Source organism: Schistocerca cancellata, chromosome 9, assembly GCF_023864275.1.
Source record: "Schistocerca cancellata isolate TAMUIC-IGC-003103 chromosome 9, iqSchCanc2.1, whole genome shotgun sequence".
NCBI lineage: Eukaryota > Metazoa > Arthropoda > Insecta > Orthoptera > Acrididae > Schistocerca > Schistocerca cancellata.
In genome coordinates this window covers 322,288,245-322,312,348 of record NC_064634.1, presented here as the reverse complement: position 1 = coordinate 322,312,348, position 24,104 = coordinate 322,288,245, and the positions used below count along the sequence as shown (strand labels likewise).

The 24,104-nt window shown below is 46.2% G+C and overlaps 1 protein-coding gene across 1 annotated transcript in view; it reads right to left on the bottom strand.

The window, feature by feature from the left end:
- LOC126100843 (fatty acid-binding protein, muscle-like) overlaps window positions 1–15,616 on the bottom strand; it is a 167,980-nt gene extending 152,364 nt beyond the window's left edge. Inside the window, exon 1 of the mRNA XM_049911498.1 lies at window positions 15,451–15,616. Coding sequence (XP_049767455.1) covers window positions 15,451–15,523 — 73 coding nt within the window. The 5' untranslated portion in view covers window positions 15,524–15,616. The remainder of the gene's footprint in view (window positions 1–15,450) is intronic.
- Between the last annotated feature and the right edge of the window lie 8,488 nt (window positions 15,617–24,104).

Genomic DNA, 24,104 nt, shown 5'->3' with positions numbered 1-24,104 from the left:
ACATTACGCCACTGTCAATATTAGTATCAAGCAACCAAGGGAATTACTTTTTAGTAGCAACCACAATCTTTCATTCTTCTTAAATGCTAAATGTCTAACGTGTCAACGTTAGTTTATTCGGGAACGACCCTCTAGAGACCAAAACTTTTTTGTGGCAAGCCACTCAGCAAACGATCCATCGCAACTAAGTGGTGGCACATGCAGGTAGAACAGAGCCAGCCACCATTACCCCCACCACTCACATTCCAGCTGTCAAGGCCATATCCAATCTTCCCGTTTCACTGGCTAACCCTGTAGTTTTTATGAGGTTTTTGCACATCCGACTAGCTGAATACCGGGCTCTTACCCAAGTCCCACTTGATAATAACCATGTCGATTCCTTACAGATACAGAAAAGAACAAAAGGAAAAGATGATGAAGAAGAAGAAATATGCTGTGTCCTCCAGAAGATACGGAACACAGTCATACGTAGAAGTGCGCTGAGCTGCCTAACACTCGGTTGCTACTCAGTTAAGGCTTATAACAGAGGGCGTACAAGGCAACGGCTATTTATATGCATCCCTCTGATGTCGTAGAACTACACTAACATTAACGTCACCGCCGCCAATGTTCGTTATCAATGTGCAGTAACCACATACAGACGGCAAGTGGTAGTACTAGAGGTCGAGGTTAACAGTGCAGTCAACGTCGTGATGCGGATACAGAGCGATTTATCTGTGGTCGAAGAGCTCATCATCATTGGCTTTCGGGCCAAGGGTGGAAGCATTTCCGAAACGGATCCCCATGCTTCCATGGTTAAAGTATACCGTGCATGGCAAAGTGGCACTATCCAAAACCAGTGCAGAGGTAACTGTGATGCACAACAAGCCACTGACGTCAGAGGCGAACGACGGCTGTGAAGATGTGCACGTATGAATAGACGTGCAACTGTTTAGCAACTGACTGCGCAGATGAACGAACGTGGTGACAGCAATGTCTGCTCAATCATCGTTCAGCGAACGTTGCTACGTGTGGGCGTCTCTATTAGGCGCCTGGCTCAAGCACCCATGGTTACAGCTGTTCATCGGCGGTGAAGACTGGAAATTCCACGCCAGTACAGCCGATGGAAGTCCATTGAGTGTCTACAGGTGTACTTTTCTGATGGATCACGCTTTATTATTGTTCCATCGGATAGATAGCCGCTGGCGTGTACGCGATGAAACGCCTAAAAGTAAACATCCTGCAACAAACGTTGGAGCGTTATGATCTGGAGAATGTTTGCGTTGCACTCTCGTATGAGCTTCTGGAAAGCTGAATGGATCAACACAAATATGCGTCTACCCTTGGGGACCACGTCCAGCCTAACATGCGTCTTTTTTCTCTCAGCACGATCGCATCTATCAGCAGACAATGCAACGTGTCAGACTGCTAGCAGTGTACTTGCTTGGTTCTACAGTGCACCACTTTTAGTTTACTGAATTTCCCTGGCCACCAAACTGCTCAGGTTTAAACCCAGTCGAGAATCTGTGTGAAAAATCGATTCGGGCTGTTCGTGCCAAGGATCCTCAAATGAAAGCGTAACTCAGGTGTACTGTCCGCACTGCAAAACGTGGTTATTCAGGCTTATGACAAGTGGGCACATTTATGTGACTAGGGAGTGTAGTTCCCAAGTGGGCTCCGTCCGTCAACCGCGGATATAACGCACTACTCCATTCAGTCGGTATCCACGTAGTTAGTATCAACAGTACCTCGAGGGGACCGACTCTCGACTTCCGAAATTGTAACCACTTTGAAACACAAACTCCGCGCCACAGAGCCCACAGTTTTCTACCTCAACACCACGAGGGCTGCCAGCCTACTCTACCCGACTCTCAACCTCTTCACGAATACTAAATATTGTAAAACATCTTTCAATAAATTGTTTGTAAGTTGTTGCTAATCCGTGTAGCAAATACATTTGCTGTTGGAGGGGCCCCTTTCTACCACATATTCATGTTTGAAACCAAGAGCATTTGGTTAATATAGCAGAAGTAATGCGTTTCTATGTACTGTTGGTAATTGTGAGCAATTAAACATGCCGTAACGCATACTCTTTGAAATGTATTTTTTACGGTAGTGAAGTTACATCCAAAAATAAAAATAAAACTTTGGCAGAGGAAGCATATTGGCGACAAGAAAAGACACACTCGATTTCAAAGTTATCATTCCATTCGAAGATTTTAGGAACACGTATAAAACACGTATTTCTGCTTTTGTGTTCATTTCGTCGTAGCACTTTTGGGACCCTTCGCAAGTGTAATTTTGTATATTGAATTCACTAACAGCTAGCGTAGCATGCATTTCAAAATGCTCCACTGGATCTTGGACGTTTAACTTCAGCAGGAACATCTCAAGTTCGTAAGGTGCGTCAGCAGTTCGCACTTTGTACCTGTCCGCGGTGCCAAGTCTGTTTCTCCGCACACCTGTCTAAAAATGAACTCGGGCGAAGTCCGCTGTGGCACCAAAATATGATCTTCGCCCCACCACAGTTTTAATACCTCGGTGAAGACAGAGGAGCTGTTTTGTTCCTCACTGTCAGAAGTAATAATTTCACATTTACACAGTCGTACAGTAGTGTATTTAAAACCAACCACCCCATAATTCAGTGACAACAGATTACTGAATGTCGAAAGCTTGCGCTCAAGAAACGCTTTCTGCAGAAATTGTGTTGCTCCAGGGCATTCGAGTATAGGCGAACCTCGGTGTTTCGAAATGACATTCAACAATGAGTACTTCTGAGTCATTAAGAAGACAGGACTGTTCCATATGGTATGCTGGGTCTACGAGACGCGATATTTGGATTATCTTTCTTGACAGTCCCTTGCTGACCCACACTCCCACATCTACTGACATTATGGTTCTTTTACATCCACATATTTTCTCCAGATAGTTGTACGGACCTTAGCAGACTTTTCTCCAGGGAATGTGGAACATAAGTAGAAGGGAACCTGGGACGTCTGTCAAGGAACAAGATAATCTAGTAATTAACAGTAATGACCAAATGATCCATTATTAGAAACATGTTGCAAGCTTATTTAACAATCAGATCCAAATCACAGAAAGTCGGATGGTGAAATCAAAAGACAAAACATTGCAGAATACGTGACAATCAGTACCAGAAACATTCATTCAATAGTTGCCAACATCAGGAAAGTAATTAACTTACTTAAAAGCAAAATTTTCATTGGGGTTGAGAATATGTTAGACAAAATATTAAGAGCATGTCCTTCTGATCGAGCTATTGTACTCAGTTACGTACATAACACATCATTTTCTCAAGGTATCTTCACTTAAGTATGCCAGTATAAGACCACTCTTTAAAAAAGGGATTACGACAGGTTTTGACAACTATTAACTCTCGGAATGGTCATGTACTTCTAAACTATGGAGCATTTCTGTAAGTATGAGATTCTGAGTCAGTCAAAATTAGAATCCCTGGAGAGTGTTTCATTGAAAATCTATCAATTTACTGGCCGTGTATAAAACTACGTGAACGACAGAATTTCACTAACCGTTATTCTTTGTGACCTGTTTAAGGCATTCTAATGGACAAACCTTTTGTTAACGTTCAAGTACGGCATTAGTAGTTCGCTCCTTGGCACAGTCACGTCGTTTAAATATCTAGACTTAACGTTGTAAAGCGATATGAAATGGAATGAGCATGTAAAGACTGTGGCAGGGAAGATGAATGATCGACTTCAATATATTAGGTGAATTTTAGGAAAGTGTGGTTCACCTGTAAAGGAGACCACATATAGAAAATCACTACGACCCATTCTTTAGTACTGCGTCAGCGTTTGGGATGCCAACAAGGTTTGATAAAAGGAAGTCATCGAATCCATTCAAAGATAGGCTGCTAGATTTGTTACCAAAAGGTTAGAACAACACGCAAGAATTACGGAGATGATTGGGGAACTCAAATGGAAGAAAGGAGGGCTCAGAATGGCTCTGAGCACTATGGAACTTAACATCTGAGGTCATCAGTCCCCTAGAACTTAGAACTACTTAAACCTCACTAACCTAAGGACATCATACAAATCCATGTCCGAGGCAGGATTCGAACCTGCGACCGTAGCAGTCGTGTGGTTCCAGACTGAAGCGCCTAGAACCGCTCGGCCACTCCGGCCGGCAGGAAGAAGGGAAGATGACATTCTTTCCGAGGAACACTACTGAGAAAATTTAGAGTACTCGCATTTGAAGCTGACTCCAGAACGATTCTTCGGATAAATTAGGTAACGTATGGAGGTGTATAGACGGTCATTCTTCCCTCGCTCTGTTTACGAATGGAACGGGAAAGGAAATGACTAGTGGTGGTACGAGGTACCCTCCGCCATGCACTATATTATGGTTTGTGGAATATGTATGTAGATATAGCTGTAGATGTTATAGCGCTAATTATTCATTCAGTAAGAAATGCTTCTATGGATAGAGTTTTTTATGGATGAAATCCCGAAAGAATATATCGTGTTATACTTCACTGTAACTAGAGATTGCATAGAGATAACTGCAGCGATCCATGAACAAGACCTGTAGAAGAAATATAAAAAAAGTATGGCTATTATCGATACTATATTTTACTGAAATAAAAGTGATCACCAATTGCTGGAATATCTTACGTCAACAAAATGACTGACACAAGCACTAGTTGAAATACACTCCTGGAAATGGAAAAAAGAACACATTGACACCGGTGTGTCAGACCCACCATACTTGCTCCGGACACTGCGAGAGGGCTGTACAAGCAATGATCACACGCACGGCACAGCGGACACACCAGGAACCGCGGTGTTGGCCGTCGAATGGCGCTAGCTGCGCAGCATTTGTGCACCGCCGCCGTCAGTGTCAGCCAGTTTGCCGTGGCATACGGAGCTCCATCGCAGTCTTTAACACTGGTAGCATGCCGCGACAGCGTGGACGTGAACCGTATGTGCAGTTGACGGACTTTGAGCGAGGGCGTATAGTGGGCATGCGGGAGGCCGGGTGGACATACCGCCGAATTGCTCAACACGTGGGGCGTGAGGTCCCCACAGTACATCGATGTTGTCGCCAGTGGTCGGCGGAAGGTGCACGTGCCCGTCGACCTGGGACCGGACCGCAGCGACGCACGGATGCACGCCAAGACCGTAGGATCCTACGCAGTGCCGTAGTGGACCGCACCGCCACTTCCCAGCAAATTAGGGACACTGTTGCTCCTGGGGTATCGGCGAGGACCATTCGCAACCGTCTCCATGAAGCTGGGCTACGGTCCCGCACACCGTTAGGCCGTCTTCCGCTCACGCCCCAACATCGTGCAGCCCGCCTCCAGTGGTGTCGCGACAGGCGTGAATGGAGGGACGAATGGAGACGTGTCGTCTTCAGCGATGAGAGTCGCTTCTGCCTTGGTGCCAATGATGGTCGTATGCGTGTTTGGCGCCTTGCAGGTGAGCGCCACAATCAGGACTGCATACGACCGAGGCACACAGGGCCAAAACCCGGCATCATGGTGTGGGGAGCGATCTCCTACACTGGCCGTACACCACTGGGGAAACTTTATTGACACATTCCTGGGGTCAGATACATCACATGATCACACTGACAGAACCACAGGCACATAGACACAGGCAACAGAGCATGCACAATGTCGGCACTAGTACAGTGTATATCCACCTTTCGCAGCAATGCAGGCTGCTATTCTCCCATGGAGATGATCGTACAGATGCTGGATGTAGTCCTGTGGAACGGCTTGCCATGCCATTTCCACCTGGCGCCTCAGTTGGACCAGCGTTCGTGCTGGACGTGCAGACCGCGTGAGACGACGCTTCATCCAGTCCCAAACATGCTCAATGGGGGACAGATCCGGAGATCTTGCTGGCCAGGGTAGTTGACTTACACCTTCTAGAGCACGTTGGGTGGCACGGGATACATGCGGACGTGCATTGTCCTGTTGGAACAGCAAGTTCCCTTGCCGGTCTAGGAATGGTAGAACGATGGGTTCGATGACGGTTTGGATGTACCGTGCACTATTCAGTGTCCTCTCAACGATCACCAGTGGTGCACGGCCAGTGTAGGAGATCGCTCCCCACACCATGATGCCGGGTGTTGGCCCTGTGTGCCTCGGTCGTATGCAGTCCTGATTGTGGCGCTCACCTGCACCGCGCCAAACACGCATACGACCATCATTGGCACCAAGGCAGAAGCGACTCTCATCGCTGAAGACGACACGTCTCCATTCGTCCCTCCATTCACGCCTGTCGCGACACCACTGGAGGCGGGCTGCACGATGTTGGGGCGTGAGCGGAAGACGGCCTAACGGTGTGCGGGACCGTAGCCCAGCTTCATGGAGACGGTTGCGAATGGTCCTCGCCGATACCCCAGGAGCAACAGTGTCCCTAATTTGCTGGGAAGTGGCTGTGCGGTCCCCTACGGCACTGCGTAGGATCCTACGGTCTTGGCGTGCATCCGTGCGTCGCTGCGGTCCGGTCCCAGGTCGACGGGCACGTGCACCTTCCGCCGACCACTGGCGACAACATCGATGTACTGTGGAGACCTCACGCCCCACGTGTTGAGCAATTCGGCGGTACGTCCACCCGGCCTCCCGCGTGCCCACTATACGCCCTCGTTCAAAGTCCGTCAACTGCACATACGGTTCACGTCCACGCTGTCGCGGCATGCTACCAGTGTTAAAGACTGCGATGGAGCTCCGTATGCCACGGCAAACTGGCTGACACTGACGGCGGCGGTGCACAAATGCTGCGCAGCTAGCGCCATTTGACGGCCAACACCGCGGTTCCTGGTGTGTCCGCTGTGCCGTGCGTGTGATCATTGCTTGTACAGCCCTCTCGCAGTGTCCGGAGCAAGTATGGTGGGTCTGACACACCGGTGTCAATGCGTTCTTTTTTCCATTTTCAGGAGTGTAGTAATCGAAGGCACTGTCACAGCTGTGGACTACGCGAACGTTATTGATGATCTCCTCTAGCTATGCATGTTTGATGTCTTCTCTAGCGTCAAAGGCATCTTCCGTCTCAGAAGGCCAGAATCGTCCTACAGTGGGTTGAGAAGCATATAGTGAATTCACGTTGATGTCTTGGCGGCCAAATTCGCCTGATCTGAAGTCGGTGTAGGGCATCTAGGACGCTATCGGGCGGAAGCTATTGCGATCGCAGGCAGGCTTATTTCTCTCCTAACTGGCCTGAGTAGAATCCTAGAACTGATAATACTTTCACCCCTCTGTCAATTCCTGATCGAAAACAATATCCTCATGCTTGAACAGCTTGGATTCCATGCTGAGCATTTCACTATCCAACAATCCCTTCACTTGATAGAACATATTTGTCTGGCCAGGGCAAGGAGAGAAGCAACAGGAGCAGTGAAACTTCCTGGCGGATTAAAACTGTGTGCTGGACCGAGACTCTAACTCGGGACCTTTGCCTTTCGCGGGCAGTTGCTCTACCGACTGAGCTACCCAAGCACGACTCACGCCCCGTCCTCACAGCTTTAATTCCTCCAGTACCTCGTGTCCTACCTTCCGCAGGAGAGCTTCTGTAAAGTTTGGAAGGTAGGAGACGAGGTACTGGCGGAATTAAAGCTGTGAGGACGGGGCGTGAGTCGTGCTTGGGTAGCTCAGTCGGTAGAGCACTTGCCCGCGAAAGGCAAAGGTCCCGAGTTCGAGTCTCGGTCCGGCACACAGTTTTAATCTGCCAGGAAGTTTCATATCAGCGCGCACTCCGCTGTAGAGTGAAAATTTCATTCTAGAAACAGGAGCAGTGTTCCTGGACATAGAAAAAGCATTTGACCGCGTCTGGCACGATGGTCTAATCTACAAGCTAGATGAGATATGGTGCCATCTCACATAACATGGATCATTGACTCCTCCCTTACAGGACGTCAGTTCTTTGTAAGGAACGGAGACAAGTCCATGGAGACTGCTGCAGGAGTCCCACAAGGCTCGGTGTTAGGACCCGTCCTTTATACCACATACAAGAACAATATTCCTAGGCAGATCGGAGGAGGGATTGCTCTCTATGCGGGTGACACCGCCATATACAGAAGTAGTCGTAGCCTCCTCCTTTCACAACGCTATCCCCAACAACATCTCTGCAAGATAACAAAGTGGTGCAATCGCTGGAAAATAAAGATCAATCCCACCAGGTACCAGGCGATCTATTCCACCCCTAAAATCCCTGATCGTCAACTCACCACTGACGGCAGAGAGTTGATTGGAGGCATTCAGGTATTTACCTGGGGCTCAAAATAGACCGACGCCTAACATGGAACAGCGCCACACCACTGCAGCTAACAAAGGCTGCGCGCTCTGCTGTAGGTTATATCTCCTGCTGAGAGGTGACGGATTAACCATTCAGTGCAAACTCCTCTTCTGGCACCAGCTCATACATCCGGTCATCTTGTATGGCTCGGAGGTATGGTCTACAGATTCAGACACAGCACTAACCCGACTGCAACGTCTCCAGAAGAAAGTTTTCCGTGTCATCTCAGACGCTGGCAGATACATCCCCAACAAATCCATAAGAGACTTTTTAGGCCAATCCACCATTTACATACTTACTGAAGACAAATCCACAAAATTCTATGAAACAGCACAAACTTCGTCCCACTTTCTCATTCAAAACTTAGGACACGAACCACCAGAAGCTTCTCACAAACACCCAAAATTAACACCTATACGCACTTTAGCGACCAATAACACACACATAAAACACCAAAAACAAGCACGCAACCCCAATCTCTCATCCTCTAGCGCATTCTGAAGTCAGACGGACACAGTCCACTGGTACTAAATACGCAACAACAATAACCATAGCCTCGTCGCTCGCAGACCACAATTCTGTTATTACGTATTATTTATCTTATGGATACACATGTAAAATCCACAGCAATATTTACACAGTGAAGTCCAAAGGGATACACAAGTGCTCTGGTCTCAATTGAATTTACAGAATGACGTCAAGAGATCCATCCATTCCATTGTTGTTGGAGAGGCATTGATGATATCCCTTCACTCTCCACTGGAACGTCTCATTGGACTTTCCGCTAAAATGTAGTCAATGATTTGTTCTGCAGCTTCACAGTCTGAGGAATCTGAAAGTCCCCATTTATATATGATGTACTTAGTTCTTCCGTGTCCACTGCGGATTCTGTTCAGTTGACACCAGCTCTTCTAAGCAGTCGCAAGTCTGATGTACGTATAGAGTCTTCTAGGCAATGGTGACATATGCTGTTGTTGTCTGTCTATGACCCCTTCCACACAACTTCACTCTCGAGTGATCACATGTCACAATCTGTCCAGAATTCTTTCCTCAATTTGAGACGCATGCTGGGTGGACTGAGCACAATTTCCGGGACATGTAGCCATCGAGAAAACTGTACGTTATTAATCCTTTCCCATTCACAGGTCAGTGCTTCATGTCGTCTCAGATGTGGTGGAGTAATGTTACTGAGAGCAGACAGCTAAGGTAGAGGAGTTGATCTCAGGTTAGCTGCTATGATTCTCATGGCATCATTCAAACGATACCATGACAGTCACACGCTTGTACCATACTGGTGCGCAATATTCAGTCACAGAAGACAAAAAGATTAGGTACGGAGAGTGTCAGCTTGAGACCTCCAAGAAGTTTTAAAGGTAGTTTTCTAATAATATTCTATCTAGTCTTTCACTTTCTTGCAAGTGACACGAGGTGAATGCTGAATGATAGTAAACGATCCAGTGTGATTCCAAGGTACTTGGTTTGAGAGTTGTCCATAACCGTTTGGTTACAGAAGATGACTTTTAGCTGCTGGTTTGCTAATCGCCACAATCTACATTTTCTGTAATAATCACGAATTACTTTCAGATCTACTGCGAGCACATTTCTTCCGTCCTCTGGGTGCTTGCTTTGAAATCCACTGGCAGTATCATCTTCGTAACAGAACTTCCTGGATACATTTCCTGAATGAAATTTTCACTCTGCAGCGGAGTGTGCACTGATAAGAAACTTCCTGGCAGATTAAAATTCTGTGCGGGATCGAGACTCGAACTCTGGACCTTTGCCCTTTTGCGGGCAAGTGCTCTGCCATCTGAGCTACCCAAGCACGACTCACGACCCATCCTCAGAGCTTCAGTTCCGCCAGTACCTCGTCTCCTACCTTCCAAAGGTCCAGAGTTCGAATCTCTGTCCGACACACTGCTTTAATCTGCCAGGAAGCTTCTGGATACAGTTTCTAGCGTGGACATCCAGCGCCACATACCTATTGACACCTAGCAAGAAGTTGTCAGATTCGAGCCACACAGAATCGATGGCGTTTCAAATGTGGGCCGACACACCATGAAATGGGTGGAGATAATGATCTGGCTCGTCAGTGTGTATTTCCTGATTTTGTGGAAAGTGAAATTGCACTCTGTGTCATGCCCTGTGCCTACCCCACTGAAAGGCCCACTGGAGTCCACCTCTGCGCTGAATGGGGCAGCGGCGGTGCGCCGCTTGGCTGCCGACACGGTGAGGTCCTTATCTGAGCGGCTATAAATACGCTCCGTTGAATTAGGCAGACGCGGGTGAATTGCGTCGGCCGTGACTCCAATCAGCCAGCACCGTGGCCGGTCGCGACCCTGCCTTTTGTTTTTATCCTTCGATCGGACTCTGCTGCTCTGCGGCTTGTGACGGGCAACACTGAGGAACACTGCCCGCTACTCACCTCACACAAATGCCGGAGCAGCAGTTTTCGGTTAGTAATTGGTCTACCTACTGAAACATCCCTAACATAAACCAAAGCTAGACGATACTAAATTACGTCTCTAGTAATCGATAATTTCACGTCAATTATATTGGCTTCATATATTTATAAGAATTAAAATATAAAAAAATATTTTGCGACAGTAGTATGTTAAGATTGCTTGGAAGATATGATGCTGCGCGAAGAATTTGACAGAACATCTAAACACCTAGGTCAAAGAAAGAAGCCTTGTGGTGCAGACGACACCAGGAACACCCTGTCCCTTCCCCCTCCCTACCCCACTCCAGATTCCCATCTTAGTAGTAAAGAACTAATACACTAAAATATCGTTCCTCATGCTGAAGTTTTACTGCATGAAGAGCGAAAATGTAGCTAGTGATAAACTTCCGTCGTTTCACTGTTTTGTTTGTGAGGGAGGGGGCAAGGGGTGGGTGCCAGTGAAAAACAATTTTCGAAATGTTGGGAAATATGTGTAAAGTTTGTTGGAAGTCAATCTGAGATGTTGGATGAACATAGTCTGGGTACGTCGCGCGCCATGAATTACACTGCCTCAAGACATATATACTGAGGTGACAAAAGCCGTGGGATACCTCTTAACAGCCGGCCGCTGTGGACGAGCGGTTCTAGGCGCTTCAGTCTGGAACCGCGCGACCGCTACAATCGTAAATTCGAATCCTGCCTCAGGCATGGATGTGTGTGATATCCTTAGGTTAGTTAGGTTTAAGTAGTTCTAAGTTCTAGGGAACTGATGACCTCAGATGTTAAGTCCCAAAGTGCTCAGAGCCATTTGATCCATTTGAACCTCTTAACATCGTATCAGAACTCCTTTTGCGCGACGTAGTGCATCAACTCGACGTTGGAAGGACTCAACAAGTCGTTCGAAGTCCCCTGCAGAAATATTGAGACATGCTGTTTCTATAGCCATCCATTGTTGCAGAACTTTGTTTAGCTGGGTGGTAACATGCTCGCCTCCCATGCAAGCAGGCCCGGGTTTGATTCCCAGTGGGGTTGGAAATATTCTCCGCTCGGGGCTGGGTGTTATGTTGTCCTCATCATCATTTCATCCGCATCATTGGCGCGCAAGTCGCCCACTGTGACTTCTTTGTCACTGCCTTTATACCGCAGTGAGTGCAGGGTCGGCAGGGTTAAGTACGGAATTGGCATGGTTAGTGTTAAGGGGTGGCCAGATGCCCTTCCTGCCACCACCCCATACCGCCTGGGACGGAAGTAGTGTACCCCAGCTGTCTGCGTCTAGTGTAAATCGTGAAATAGTGTGAATGTGTCTCAAATGTCTGCGAGTCGTAGAACTGAGGCGGGACGTGGGGACCAGCCTGGTATTCACCGTCTAAAAACCACATCCAGGCTGGCCGGCACACCGGCCGTCGTCGTTAATCCGCCGGGCGGATTCTATCTGGGGCCGGCGCGCCTACCCGAGACCAGGAAGCAGCGCGTTAGCGCTCTCGGCTACCCTGAAGTCGCCCACTGTGACGTCGACTGAAATACGACTTGCACTTGGCGGCCGAACTTCCCCAGATGGAGCCTCCCGGCCAACGATGCCATACACTCATTTCATTTCACTGCGAAACTGTTGCCGGAGCAGGGTTTTGTGCACGACTGACGTCTCTATTATGTCGCGTAAATGTTCGATGAGATGTATGTCGAGCGATCTGGGTGGCCAAATAATTCGCTCGAATTGTCCAGAATGCTCTTCAAATCAATTGCGAACAATTTGGCCTAGTGACATGGTGCATTGTCATCCTAAAAATTCCATCGTTGAAACATGAAGTACATAGATGGCAGCAAATGGTTCCCAAACAGCTGAAAGTAACAATTTCCAGTCAATGATAGGTTCATTTGGACCATAGGACCCAGACTATTCCATTTGAACACAGCCCATACTATTATGGAGTCATCATCAGCTTCTTCAATGCCTTCTAGATATAACTTCGTGGGGTCTGTGCCACAGCCGAACCCTACCGTCTCGGGTCCAACCGATGTGGTCCCGAGCCCAGCAGAGGCGCTACAGAAGGGGTCGTGCTGTTAGCAAACATTGTCTGCTGCCGTAGTCTACTAACGCCAGATTTAGCCACTCTGTCCTAACGGATACGTTCGTTGTACATCCCACATTGATTTCTACGGTTGTTTCACGTAATGATGCTTGTCTGTTAGCACTGACAACTCTACGCAAACGCCATTGCTCTCGGTCGTTAAGTGAAGGCCTTCGGCCTCTGCATTGTCCGTGGTGACAGATAATGCCTGAAATTTGGTATTCTCGGCATACTCTTGACACTGCGGATCTCGGAATATTGAATTACCTACGATTTCCGAAATGGAATGTCCCATGCGTCTAACTGCCACTACCAGCCTGTAATCAAAGTCGTGCAGCCATAATCACATTGCAAACCTTTTAATACGGATCACAGGAGTACAAATGACAGCTCCGCCAATGCACTGCCCTTTTGTAGGTTGTGCACGCGACCCTGCCGCCACCGATATATATATATATATATATATATATATATATATATATATATATATATATATATATGCAGATCCGTATCCCGTGACTTTTGTCATCTCAGTGTACACAGTTTCTAACTTTAATACTTGACTTCTTGTGCTAAACATTTCACGTAAGATTATACATCTCAATAACTATATTACGACTGAATTTCAATTTTTTAATTCTGCCAATAATTACTATTAAATACTGAAGGTCAAATTTTTCTTGCTCTTGGTAGCATCACTTGACTTTTATTTCTCCAAATGCATGAAAACTCATTAGTGTTGTACACAGAGAAGTCAAAGTGCTAGAAAATTGTTCCGAAATGCAAGAAGATCTGCAAATAATAGACGCTTAGAGTAGGGATCTTTGACATAAACAAATGTAAAGTATTGCGCATAAATAAGGAAAGACCTATACTTATATAATTACATCTCTATAGAACAATCACTGGAAGTAGTCACATCGATTAACCTAGCGGTACCAAAGCATTTTCCAGAGCGCGCATCACCAAAGTGGGGGGAGGGGCGGGGGCGGACAGGATTACTTTATGCCCACCATAAGCAAATTAAAAATATAACGACATTCGATAATTGTTGTTGACTTATATTAATAACGTATTTTTTAAAGGAGTCTTGATGTGTAAGTAGGGTCCAGAAACTGAACATATAATACCAAGAAGGGGTGCTTTAGGACAACTGCAAAAAATTTTAAAATTGCGATTGTCATTAATTGTTGCTTACATTTATCCGCAACACCTTGTTAAAGATCTACTGATGTGTAAGTAAGATCCTGAATTTGAAAATATTGAATATGGCATTCACTGGTAATGTGATATCTACTACTAAGATTTAAATTTTTGGGTTACGTTTAAGTGAAAAAGTTAAAACATTTACGGTAGTTGGTACAATTCATTAAAGACAATAAAAAATACAGGATTTTGGAATGTAAAGTAAGTGACTAGGTCACAATATTTTCGAAAGATGGGAATAAATTATTCCCCTTCCCCCTCACCCCTTCGTATCGCGAGGTTTAACTACCTCGGAGTATGTGAATGGAGCGACTTAAAGCTGAGCGAACACCAAAATGTAATCGCACGTAAGGCAGACACTACGCTGAGATTCATTGATAAATTCCTCAGGAAGTGTAGTCCATCCACGCAGGAGGTAGCCTACAAAACTTCAGTTCGACCAATATTTGAATGTTGCTCGTCAGTCTTGTAGCCATAGTAGATAGAATTGAGAGAAGAAATAGAGAAGATCCAAAGAAGCACGTTTCGTTAAAAATTCATTTAGTAAGCGCAGAAATATTACGGAGATACTCCAGCGGGAAAGGTTGCAAGAGAGGCATTGTACAACATGGTATGGCTCACTGTTAAAATTTCGAGAGCGTACGATCCTAGAAGAGTCGATCGTTATTTGCTTCCCCCTATCCATATCTCACGAAAAGATAATAAAGGTAAAATTAGAGAGGAAGCGATGAATGAAAATTTGTACCGAGGGTGGGATTTTAGTCCGGGTTCCTTCTCACTTGGTAGATGAGCTAACCATTACGCCACCCTACCACGGTGGCTTTGCACAATTGCACGAACTACCCTAGCACACCTTCCTCCTCAACACAAATTCCCATTCATGTCTCAGTCCACTTGGTATTCCCTCTAAACTCGTTCGGCGTTGCAAAGACTCTTCAGTATACTGTATTAGGAACTCAGTATCGAACGGAACGGGGAATCCTGCCTGAAGGTTAGGCGTAGGCGCTTTTAATCAGATGAAGTGGGCTGAGATGTGAAAAGGAATTTGGATTGAGAAAGGAGGCGTGCAAAGCCACTGCGCCAGGATGGCGTAGTGGTTAGCGAATGTGCCTAGTAAACAGAAGACCCGGGCTCGAATCCTGGTTTGGTACAAATTCTCATTCGTCGTTCCAGTCTACATATACACATCATACATGTTTCAGACCTGAAAGGGTCTCTGGAACCATGTAGTTTGATCTGATCGAAATCAGAGCGATTCCAATTCATATGGAGGCATATCAACAATCATTTTCAATGCGGAAGGAGAGAAATGACAGTGGTACACGAACTACCTTGCACCACACACCGTCGGCGGCTTGCGAAGTATAGATGCAGAATGCCTTACTGCGAAGAACAAAAAATGTGACTGTTTGCATCAAATTGTATCTTCAAATGTTGATCTTGTGTAACTCATCAAATGCACCATGTGACTTACCCAGAGCCTTCATGACTTCGTCGAAGTTCTCGCTCTCGGCGAGCTTGTACTGCTTATCGAAGACGAGAGACATGTCGCCTGCCGGTCTGTTCCTGGAGCTGGAGCTGGAGCTGGAGAGCTGGAGTGCTGGAGTGCCCCGGTCGGACTGACTGGCGGCGCGGCGGGCTGCGGCGCTCTTCCCGCTTCCTCGGCGGGCCGCGGCCAATGGGCTGGCCAATGGGTGGGCGGCGTGCAGATTGGCGCTTTGAGGCTCTCTTGTTTGTCGCCGCGACGCTCCCAGCCGCCAGCCGGCCGTCACGCCACCTCACCGGCGCACCAGACGCCCAGCAACTGCGCAGTCGACTCTGGTGGGGCTCCCACGCGGGACAAACGATTGGTTTGGAGGTTGCGCTGCAGTGTTTGTAACCAGGGCCGGACCGTGAACATTTCTTCACACAAGCGACATCTCATTCTCATCTCCCCCGCCCCCTTCCTCCTTACTTTCACACTCCCCGCCACGTATCCAGTCATTAGTTGCCTTCCCTTGTGCTTTTACTCATGTCATAAATACAGTAACCTCTACACGCAACTAAATCATACCACACACGCTTTTCCCGTGCTGGAGCTGGGTTCGATTTTTGGTGTCAGCACCAGTTTAAAATGACATGTTAGTTACTGAAATGGCTTCAGATGAAAATGTTTGGACAAGCTATAAGTCGCTGGAAATTTATTATACGGGGTGTTTCAAAAAGAATATACGTATTACAAGGCATTATTTTGTTCAAACTATCGATCGATGTGCCTCGGCTCGGCTATTCGAGAAACGAATATACAGGGTTACCGATAGTAACCGGACCAAATATCTCACGAAATAAGCATCAAACGAAAAAACCACAAAGAACAAAACTCGTCTAGCTTGAAGGGAGAAACCAAATGGCGCTATGGTTGGCCCGCTACATGGCGCTGCCGTAGGTCAAATGGATATCAACTGCGTTTTTCTTTTTTTTTTAAATAGGAACCCCCATTTTTATTACATATTCGTGTAGTACGTAAAGAAATATGAATGTTTTAATTGGACCACTTTTTTCGCTTTGTGATAGATGCCGCTGTAATGGTCACAAACGTGTAAGTACCTGGCGTCACGTAACATTCCGCCAGTGCGGACGGTATTTGCTTCGTGATACATTAGCCGTGTTAAAATGGGCCGTTTATCAATTGCGGACAGGCTGATGTCGTGTTGATGTATTGCTATTGTGATCAAAATGCCCAACGGGCGTGTGCTATGTATGCTGCTCGGTATCCTGGACGACATAATCCAAGTGTCCGGACCGTTCGCCGGATAGTCACATTATTTAAGGAAACCCGAAGTCTTCAGCCACATGTGAAACGTCAACCATGACCCGCAAAAAATGATGATGCCTAAGTACGTGTTTTAGCTGCTGTCGCGGCTAATCCCCACATCAGTAGCAGACAAACTGCGCGAGAATGGGGAATCTCAAAAATGTCGGTGTTGAGAATGCTTCATCAACATCGACTGCTCCCGTACCATATTTCTATGTACCAGGAATTGCATGGCGACGACTTTGAACGTCGTGTATAGTTCTGGCACTGGGCACAAGAGAAATTACGGGACGATGACAGATTTTTTGTACGCGTTCTATTTAGCGACGAAGCCTCATTCACCAACAGCGGTAACGTAAACCGACGTAATATACAATATTGGGCAACGGAAAATCCACGATGACTGCGACAAGTGGAACATCAGCGACCTTGCGTGTTAATGTATGGTGCGACATTATGGTAGAAATGATAATTGGCCCCCATTTTATCGATGGCAATCTAAATGGTGCAATGTATGCTGATTTCCTACGTAATGTTCTACCGATGTTACTACAAGATGTTTCACTGTATGACAGAATGGCGATGTACTTCCAACATGATGGATGCCCGGCACATAACTCGCGTGCGGTTGAAACGGTATTGAATAGCATATTTCATGACAGGTGGATTGGTCGTCGTAGCACGTTCACCGATCTGACGTCCCCGGATTTCTTTCTGTGGGGAAAGTTGATGGATATTTATTATCGTGATCCACCGACAACGCCTGACAACATGCGTCAGCACATTGTCAATGCATGTGCGAACGTTACGGAAGGCGAACTACTCCCTGTTGAGAGGAATGTCATTACACATATTGCCAATTGCATTGAGGTTGACGGACATCATTTTGAGCATTTATTGCATTAATGTGGTATTTACAGGTAATCATGCTGTGGTATTTACAGGTAATCATGCTGTAACAGCATGCGTTCTCAGAAATAATAAATTCACAAAGGTACATGTATCACATTGGAATAACCGAAATGAAATATTCAAACGTACATACGTTCTGTATTTTAATTTTAAAAACCTATCTGTTACCAACTATTCGTCTAAAATAGTGAGTCATTAGTTTGTGACTATTACAGCGCCATCTATCACAAAGCGAAAAAAGTGGTCCAACTAAAACATTCATATTTATTTACGATCTACACGAATATGTAATAAAAATGGGGGTTCCTATTTAAAAAGAAAACGCAGTTGATATCCGTTTGACCTAAGGCAGCGCCATATAGCGGGCCAACCATAGCCCCATCTGGTTTCCCCCTTGAAGCTAGACAAGTTTCGTTCTTTGTAGTTTTTTCGTTTGACGCTTATTTCGTGAGATATTTGGCCCGGTCACTATCAATGGACCACCCTCTATAGTCAAGTTCATATTAATAACCGCTAGATGTCAGTTGTCTTCTGTTTTGCTTGGTAACCGTGATATATTTAAACTGGCTTCTCCGCAGCAGAAATCATTTTGTGTTCTCGAGTTTGCGAAGTGGAATTTCCTGATTACAGTACAAAGACGTTTCAGGTTGAGGTACCAAATTGATCCTCCGAATGGGTGGAACATTCGCAGATAGTACCGCCAGTTTCTAGAGACAGGATGTGTATGTAAAGGAAAGAGTCTTGGCCGCCCTCGCGTTCCTGAAGAAAATGTTGCACGAATTCTGACTGCTTTCCAGCGTAGTCCTTCAAAATCACTTTGTCGTGGCAGCCGGGAGTTACAACTGCCTACAACACGAACTTGGCGTGTTTTGAGATGTCGATTGGTCATGAAGCCGTCCAAGCTACAGCTGTTACAAGCTCTGCGTCTCGATGACAAACGCAAACGTGTGGCATTTTGTAACGAGATTCTTGATGCTATGGACAATGAAAACACTTTAGCACAACGTATCGTGTTCATTGATGAAGCGACTTTCCCTGTTAGTGGTCAGGTAAACAAACACAATGTTCGAATTTCGGGCCTACAGAACCGACATGCAGCCATTGAAGATGTACGAGATTCGCCCAAAATCAATGTGTTTTGTGCGATATCCCGATCATCTGTCTACGGCCCATTCTTCTTTGATGGAAACACGGTTAACGGTCAGCAGTATCTCGCTTTTTTACAAAACTGGTTGTTTCCGAGGCTGCAAGAAGACAATTTCATTTTTCCACAAGACGGGGCACCGCTCACTGGAGTCGTGAACATCTGAATGAAACTCTACCGAACCGTTGGACTGAGTCGTCAGGGAGCTGGCGACTCAGCATGTCTCAGCTGGGCTCCACGGTCACGGCATTTGACCCACTCTGACTTCTTCCTGTGGGGCTTCGTTAAAGGCAACGTTTATGTACCAGCATTCCCACAGAACCTGGACGAGTTGAAGAATCGGATCCTTACTGCCATAACATCAGTGACGAAGGACATGTTTGCTCGAGTATGGGAGAAATTTGAGTATCGATGTGATATTGTTCGTGTCGCTGATGGAGGACATATTGAACATCTGTAACCTGAACTTGAGAGGTTCGTAAATCTCGGTGTAAAGTTTCATATTCGTGTGTCTTAAAGTTTAATAAATATATGCATTCAAAATACCTATATTCTTTTTGAAACAAAAAAATGGTTCAAATGGCTCTGAGCACTATGCGACTTAACTTCTGAGGTCATCAGTTGCCTAGAACTTAGAAGTAATTAAACCTAACTAGCCTAAGGACATCACACACATCCATGCCCGAGGCAGGATTAGAACCTGCGACCGTAGCGGTCCCTCGGTTCCAGACTGTAGCGCCTAGAACCGCAAGGCCACTCCGGCCGGGTTTTTGAAACACCCTGTATATACACTCTAAGACGAAAAAAAGGAGCACCACGAAGGAATGGGACGCAAATCCGTAGATGTTATGGACAGGTATTGTAACACCCCACCCGTCACTTATCTGGTTTTGGCGTGTGTTCACCCCAGCTAATTGACTAACAGATCAACAGAGAGTGCAAAACTGCAGCAATATCGGATAACGCAAAAAAGTAATAAGGCCTTGTTACTCCTGATTTACTGCGGTGGCAGTGTTGACATTAATTTATTCAGAATTGATCACTTTTAATTAAAAAGGGGTGCACATTGATGTTATATTCAGCTATTGAACACCAGATGCAAATGTTGAACATAAAATTAATTAAGAAAGTGACTTGGAATTTCAACTACTTGATTGAAAACAGATGCAGTCGATTAGCACAAATTTATTTTAACTCCCGACCTTCAATCATCACATTACAAGAGTCTCCTACCAGGCAGTGGGAATAAATTGCGTTTGCGTGGAGTAAAGCGCGATAAATCAAAAGTAATTCCTATCGACTGACCCAGGCGTAATGCGAAGTGCGAGAAGAATTCTACAATACACGGCCTATGAAACCCTCGTGGAAACTTTGCCGACGTGATCCAACAAATTAATCAGTGGCCGGAGAAGGCGCAATATCACCGAATACAGCGTGGCGGAGCGGCGTCGTTGTGAGGACGTCGGCCGACCTCGTGGTGCTGCAAGGCTGTTGTCGTCTATTCACTCCTATCTATCTTGCTCAGTACATAGCTGAACCAAAACTTCCTATCTCCAAGCTCAATCGTTCCATTTGATAAGTCCTAAACTGCAGAGATGCTCACTCTTTCTCAGGCAAGCTGAGTAAAGAACGCCACGTCCGCACTCTAGGCAAGCTGGGAACGGAAGACCACCATGGAGACTTCTCCCAGTCCACTCTTTGCCTTGGTTTCCCCTCCAGCAAAATCACTTACGCCAATTGCAGCGCTTCTCAGCGCCGACCAATGCCTACTCTGGGAAGTGAACAAATTCCCACAAAATTTCCCTTCCCCTCAATTTCTGCTATTTAGTTCCTCCCAGGCCGCCCATCAAGGTTAGCGTCTGCACAAACAACCAATTTTTCCGGAATTCTGATTCCCAGGAGAGTATTTCAGATTCCTCGGTCCTACGTTCCCATCAGAGGCTGGCGTATTTAATTCTGCCACTCTTCACCTGATTTACTTCAGACTCTGCAGAACGTGAATTCAGCGTGAAGTTGCTATAGTCACGAACATGCATATTTTGGCCTCTGTTGACTGCTCCACTGTAGCTTTGCCCGGCTTACTCGCATGTTTCACTGAAAACGGGACGATGGACATTTATCAAAAGGTGTACAAGTTCTCCGTCTGCTTCCCGGTACACCAGCATGAGGTCAACCACCCACTCACTGTCACTCATCTTAAGGCAGCTGGAGGCCGCGCCCTGTTACCACTTTCTCAGAGCTTGAGCCACCCTAAGCTGCCTATTGTCACTTCCCTTCGCCGCTCCCCAGCCGCGCACTGCAGTCAACTTTGTATACTTCCCTGGGATACTAGCCTTCAGTAAATTGACACGTTTCCACAAAGTTTTTCATGTCATGTGAATTACTTTAAAACCATTGAGAGGTGGCATGAGCCCACTCTCATATTTCTATCTTAAGATTCTCCTCTCTAATTGCATGTGGTGGAAAGTTGCTATTCCTTCACACGCGGACTTCCCACGCAGCGTCTCTCGTCACCCGGGTGGTCCAGTGACAGGCGGGACCTGATGACTTTGAAAGGGTAAGCCAACGGGTGTGAGAGAGTCGAGTGAATGCTTTCCAGACGCCGACATTGTCAAGAGGCACGCCCGCAGGGGCCTGAAGTAGCGGCTGGGCTAGAGGTTCCGTTACTTCGCAGAAACTTAGCGAAAACACTTTCTGGTGGGCTACCAGCGAGGCGTGGGAATGACTTGTGTACCCAGACAGTTGTGGCGAGCAAATTCCCGCGCTTTCTGCAAAATCGTGATTGGCTTACTCAGGGCATAGCTCCGTGACGTAGCAAAATCGGCGCAGAAATTGGCGCCAAGAATCTCCATTTGTGGAATGGTAGCGTTCCGGCAATGGAGTGGAATTTTCCGCCGGTTTTCGAGTTGCTGGTTGGAACGGTTAACAGCGGCCACTGTCGTGGGGGCGGGAATGTTCTGTGTTCGGTTTTGTACGGGTGCTCTTGTGGGTAGTCGGCTCTCGCCTTTCGGTCGAGGACGTCGAAGCAACCAGCCATCTCCTCCAGTACGCCAGATCGTGTTCTGGCAGTTAAGAAGACAGTTTGGTAAGGTATGTCTGCAGCACCGGCAGACAGGGAATTTCCTAGGTGATAATCAGAGCTCAGCAGAGTGTGCCTGTTCGTCTTTTTCTAACTTTGTTCTGTCTTGGGTAGCAGGAATTAATGTTGGGTTGGCTATGTGTTTTCTCTAAGATTTGAGTTGCAAGGAATTGGCTGCACATACCACTTCGTCATAATCCTCACAATCTAGTTTAGGGACAACTTCACATTCACAGCGTTTGTTTGAGTATCCAATTTGAGCCAATTTGATGTATTGTAAATGTTTCATGTGTTTTTGTTTATTATTTTGTGTTTAGTCTTAATAAATCATATTGTTATTTTGGACAGAACTTTCATTCTGTTAATCGGTAGAGCAACCCTATCATTCCTCACTATGTTAATGAAACCTTCGTTTATTTAACTTATTTATCAAATTAAATTATTGCAGGTGCCAAACTCTCTTCTACTCCACTGGCAGGGTTGATTAGAGTCAGTTCGCGTATTTTTTTTAATCCTTGTGCAACAGCAAAAGTCGGAGTTAGAATAGGGGGGGCTTAGAGCATCATTTACATATGTAGATTCTAGAAGAATTTAGTGTTAAATACATTGCTTGCCCCGGCACCTCGCACCATCACCCGACATAAATTATTCCAATACGTCCATACTATACCCTCTACAAGATGCATTGTGCCTTGTCAGTCACTTTTGTTCAGCCATATCGTTTGCTCAACATGAGTTAGGTGATCTTTAATGACTTCATGTAAGGGGCATAGTTCTTGCCATCTTCCAGAATAGACAAAAAAAATTACAATTTCAGAAAAAATGGATGACTTATTAAAAAGGAAGACCTTCACAAATTGAGCAAGTCAGTAACGCGTTGGTTTACCTCTGTCTCTCATCCAATCAGTTATTCGGCTTGGCATTGATTGATAGACTTTTATGATGTCCTCCTGTGGTATAGCGTTCCATATACTGCCCAAATGGCGCGTTAGATCGTCATAAGTCCCAATATGGTCCTAGGGCCATGACCATAACACTCTAAACGTTTTCAGTTGTGGAGATATCCAGCGACCTTACTGGAGAAGCTAGGGTTTGGCAAGTGCAAAGAGAAGCAGCAGCAACTCTCGCCGTTTGCGATCGGGCATAATCTTGCTGAAATGTAAGCCCAGGACGACTCACCAGGAAGAATAATAAAACGGGACGTGTGCCACTGTGCTGTAAGGGTACTGCGGATGACAACCAAAGGCTCCTACTAAGAAATGAAGTAGCACCACAGAGCCACTCCCGTTTGTCGGGCTATTTGGCGGGTGACAATCAGGTTGGTATCTCACCGCAGTCTGGGGCTTTTCCAGACGCGTCTTCGGGCTGGAATCTCAGTGACTGGAATAGAATTGTCTTCAGTGATGAGTCCCGCTCCAAACCGAGACCCGATGGCCAGTGATGACGTATCTGGAGACGCTCCGGACAGCAGATGGATTCTAAATTGACTGTCACCCATCATACGGCTCGACAACTGGGTATGATGGTCTGGGGTGCCATATCTTTTCATAGCAGGACCCATTTTATTGTCATTTGCTACACCCTTACAGCTCACTGGTGCGCCGATGATGTTCTACGCCAGGTTTTGTAGCCCTACACAGAAAGCCATCCTGGGCTTACATTTCAGCGGGATACGCCAGCCCGTGCACGGCGAGAGTTTCTCCTGCTTGTCTTCGCCCTTGTCAAACGCTTCCTTGGCCAGCAGCATCGTCGGATCTCTCCCCAATAAAGAATGTCAGAGCACTATGGGCATGGCTTTCCAACCAGCTCATGATTTTGACGATCTAACACTACTATTGGACAGAATTTGCTATTGTACGAGTAAGTAGGCTGTTTAAGTTTTTATGTTGGTAACGCCACGTAGCGCTTTGTATGAAAATCACTGACTGTTCTGTGTGCAGTCTGTGACTGGTTTGCATTGTTGAAATATCTGCTATTTTAGTGTTGGGCAGTTGGATGTGAACAGCGCGTAGCGTTGCGCAGTTGGAGGTGAGCCACCAGCAGTGGTGGATGTGGGGAGAGAGATGGCGGAGTTTTGAGAGCGGACGATCTGGATGTGTGCCCGTCAGAAAAAGGAAATTTGTTTGACTGGATCACATGAACTGATTACATATATTATAAGTTTTGAACACTATTAAGGTAAATACTTTAGTTGTTCTC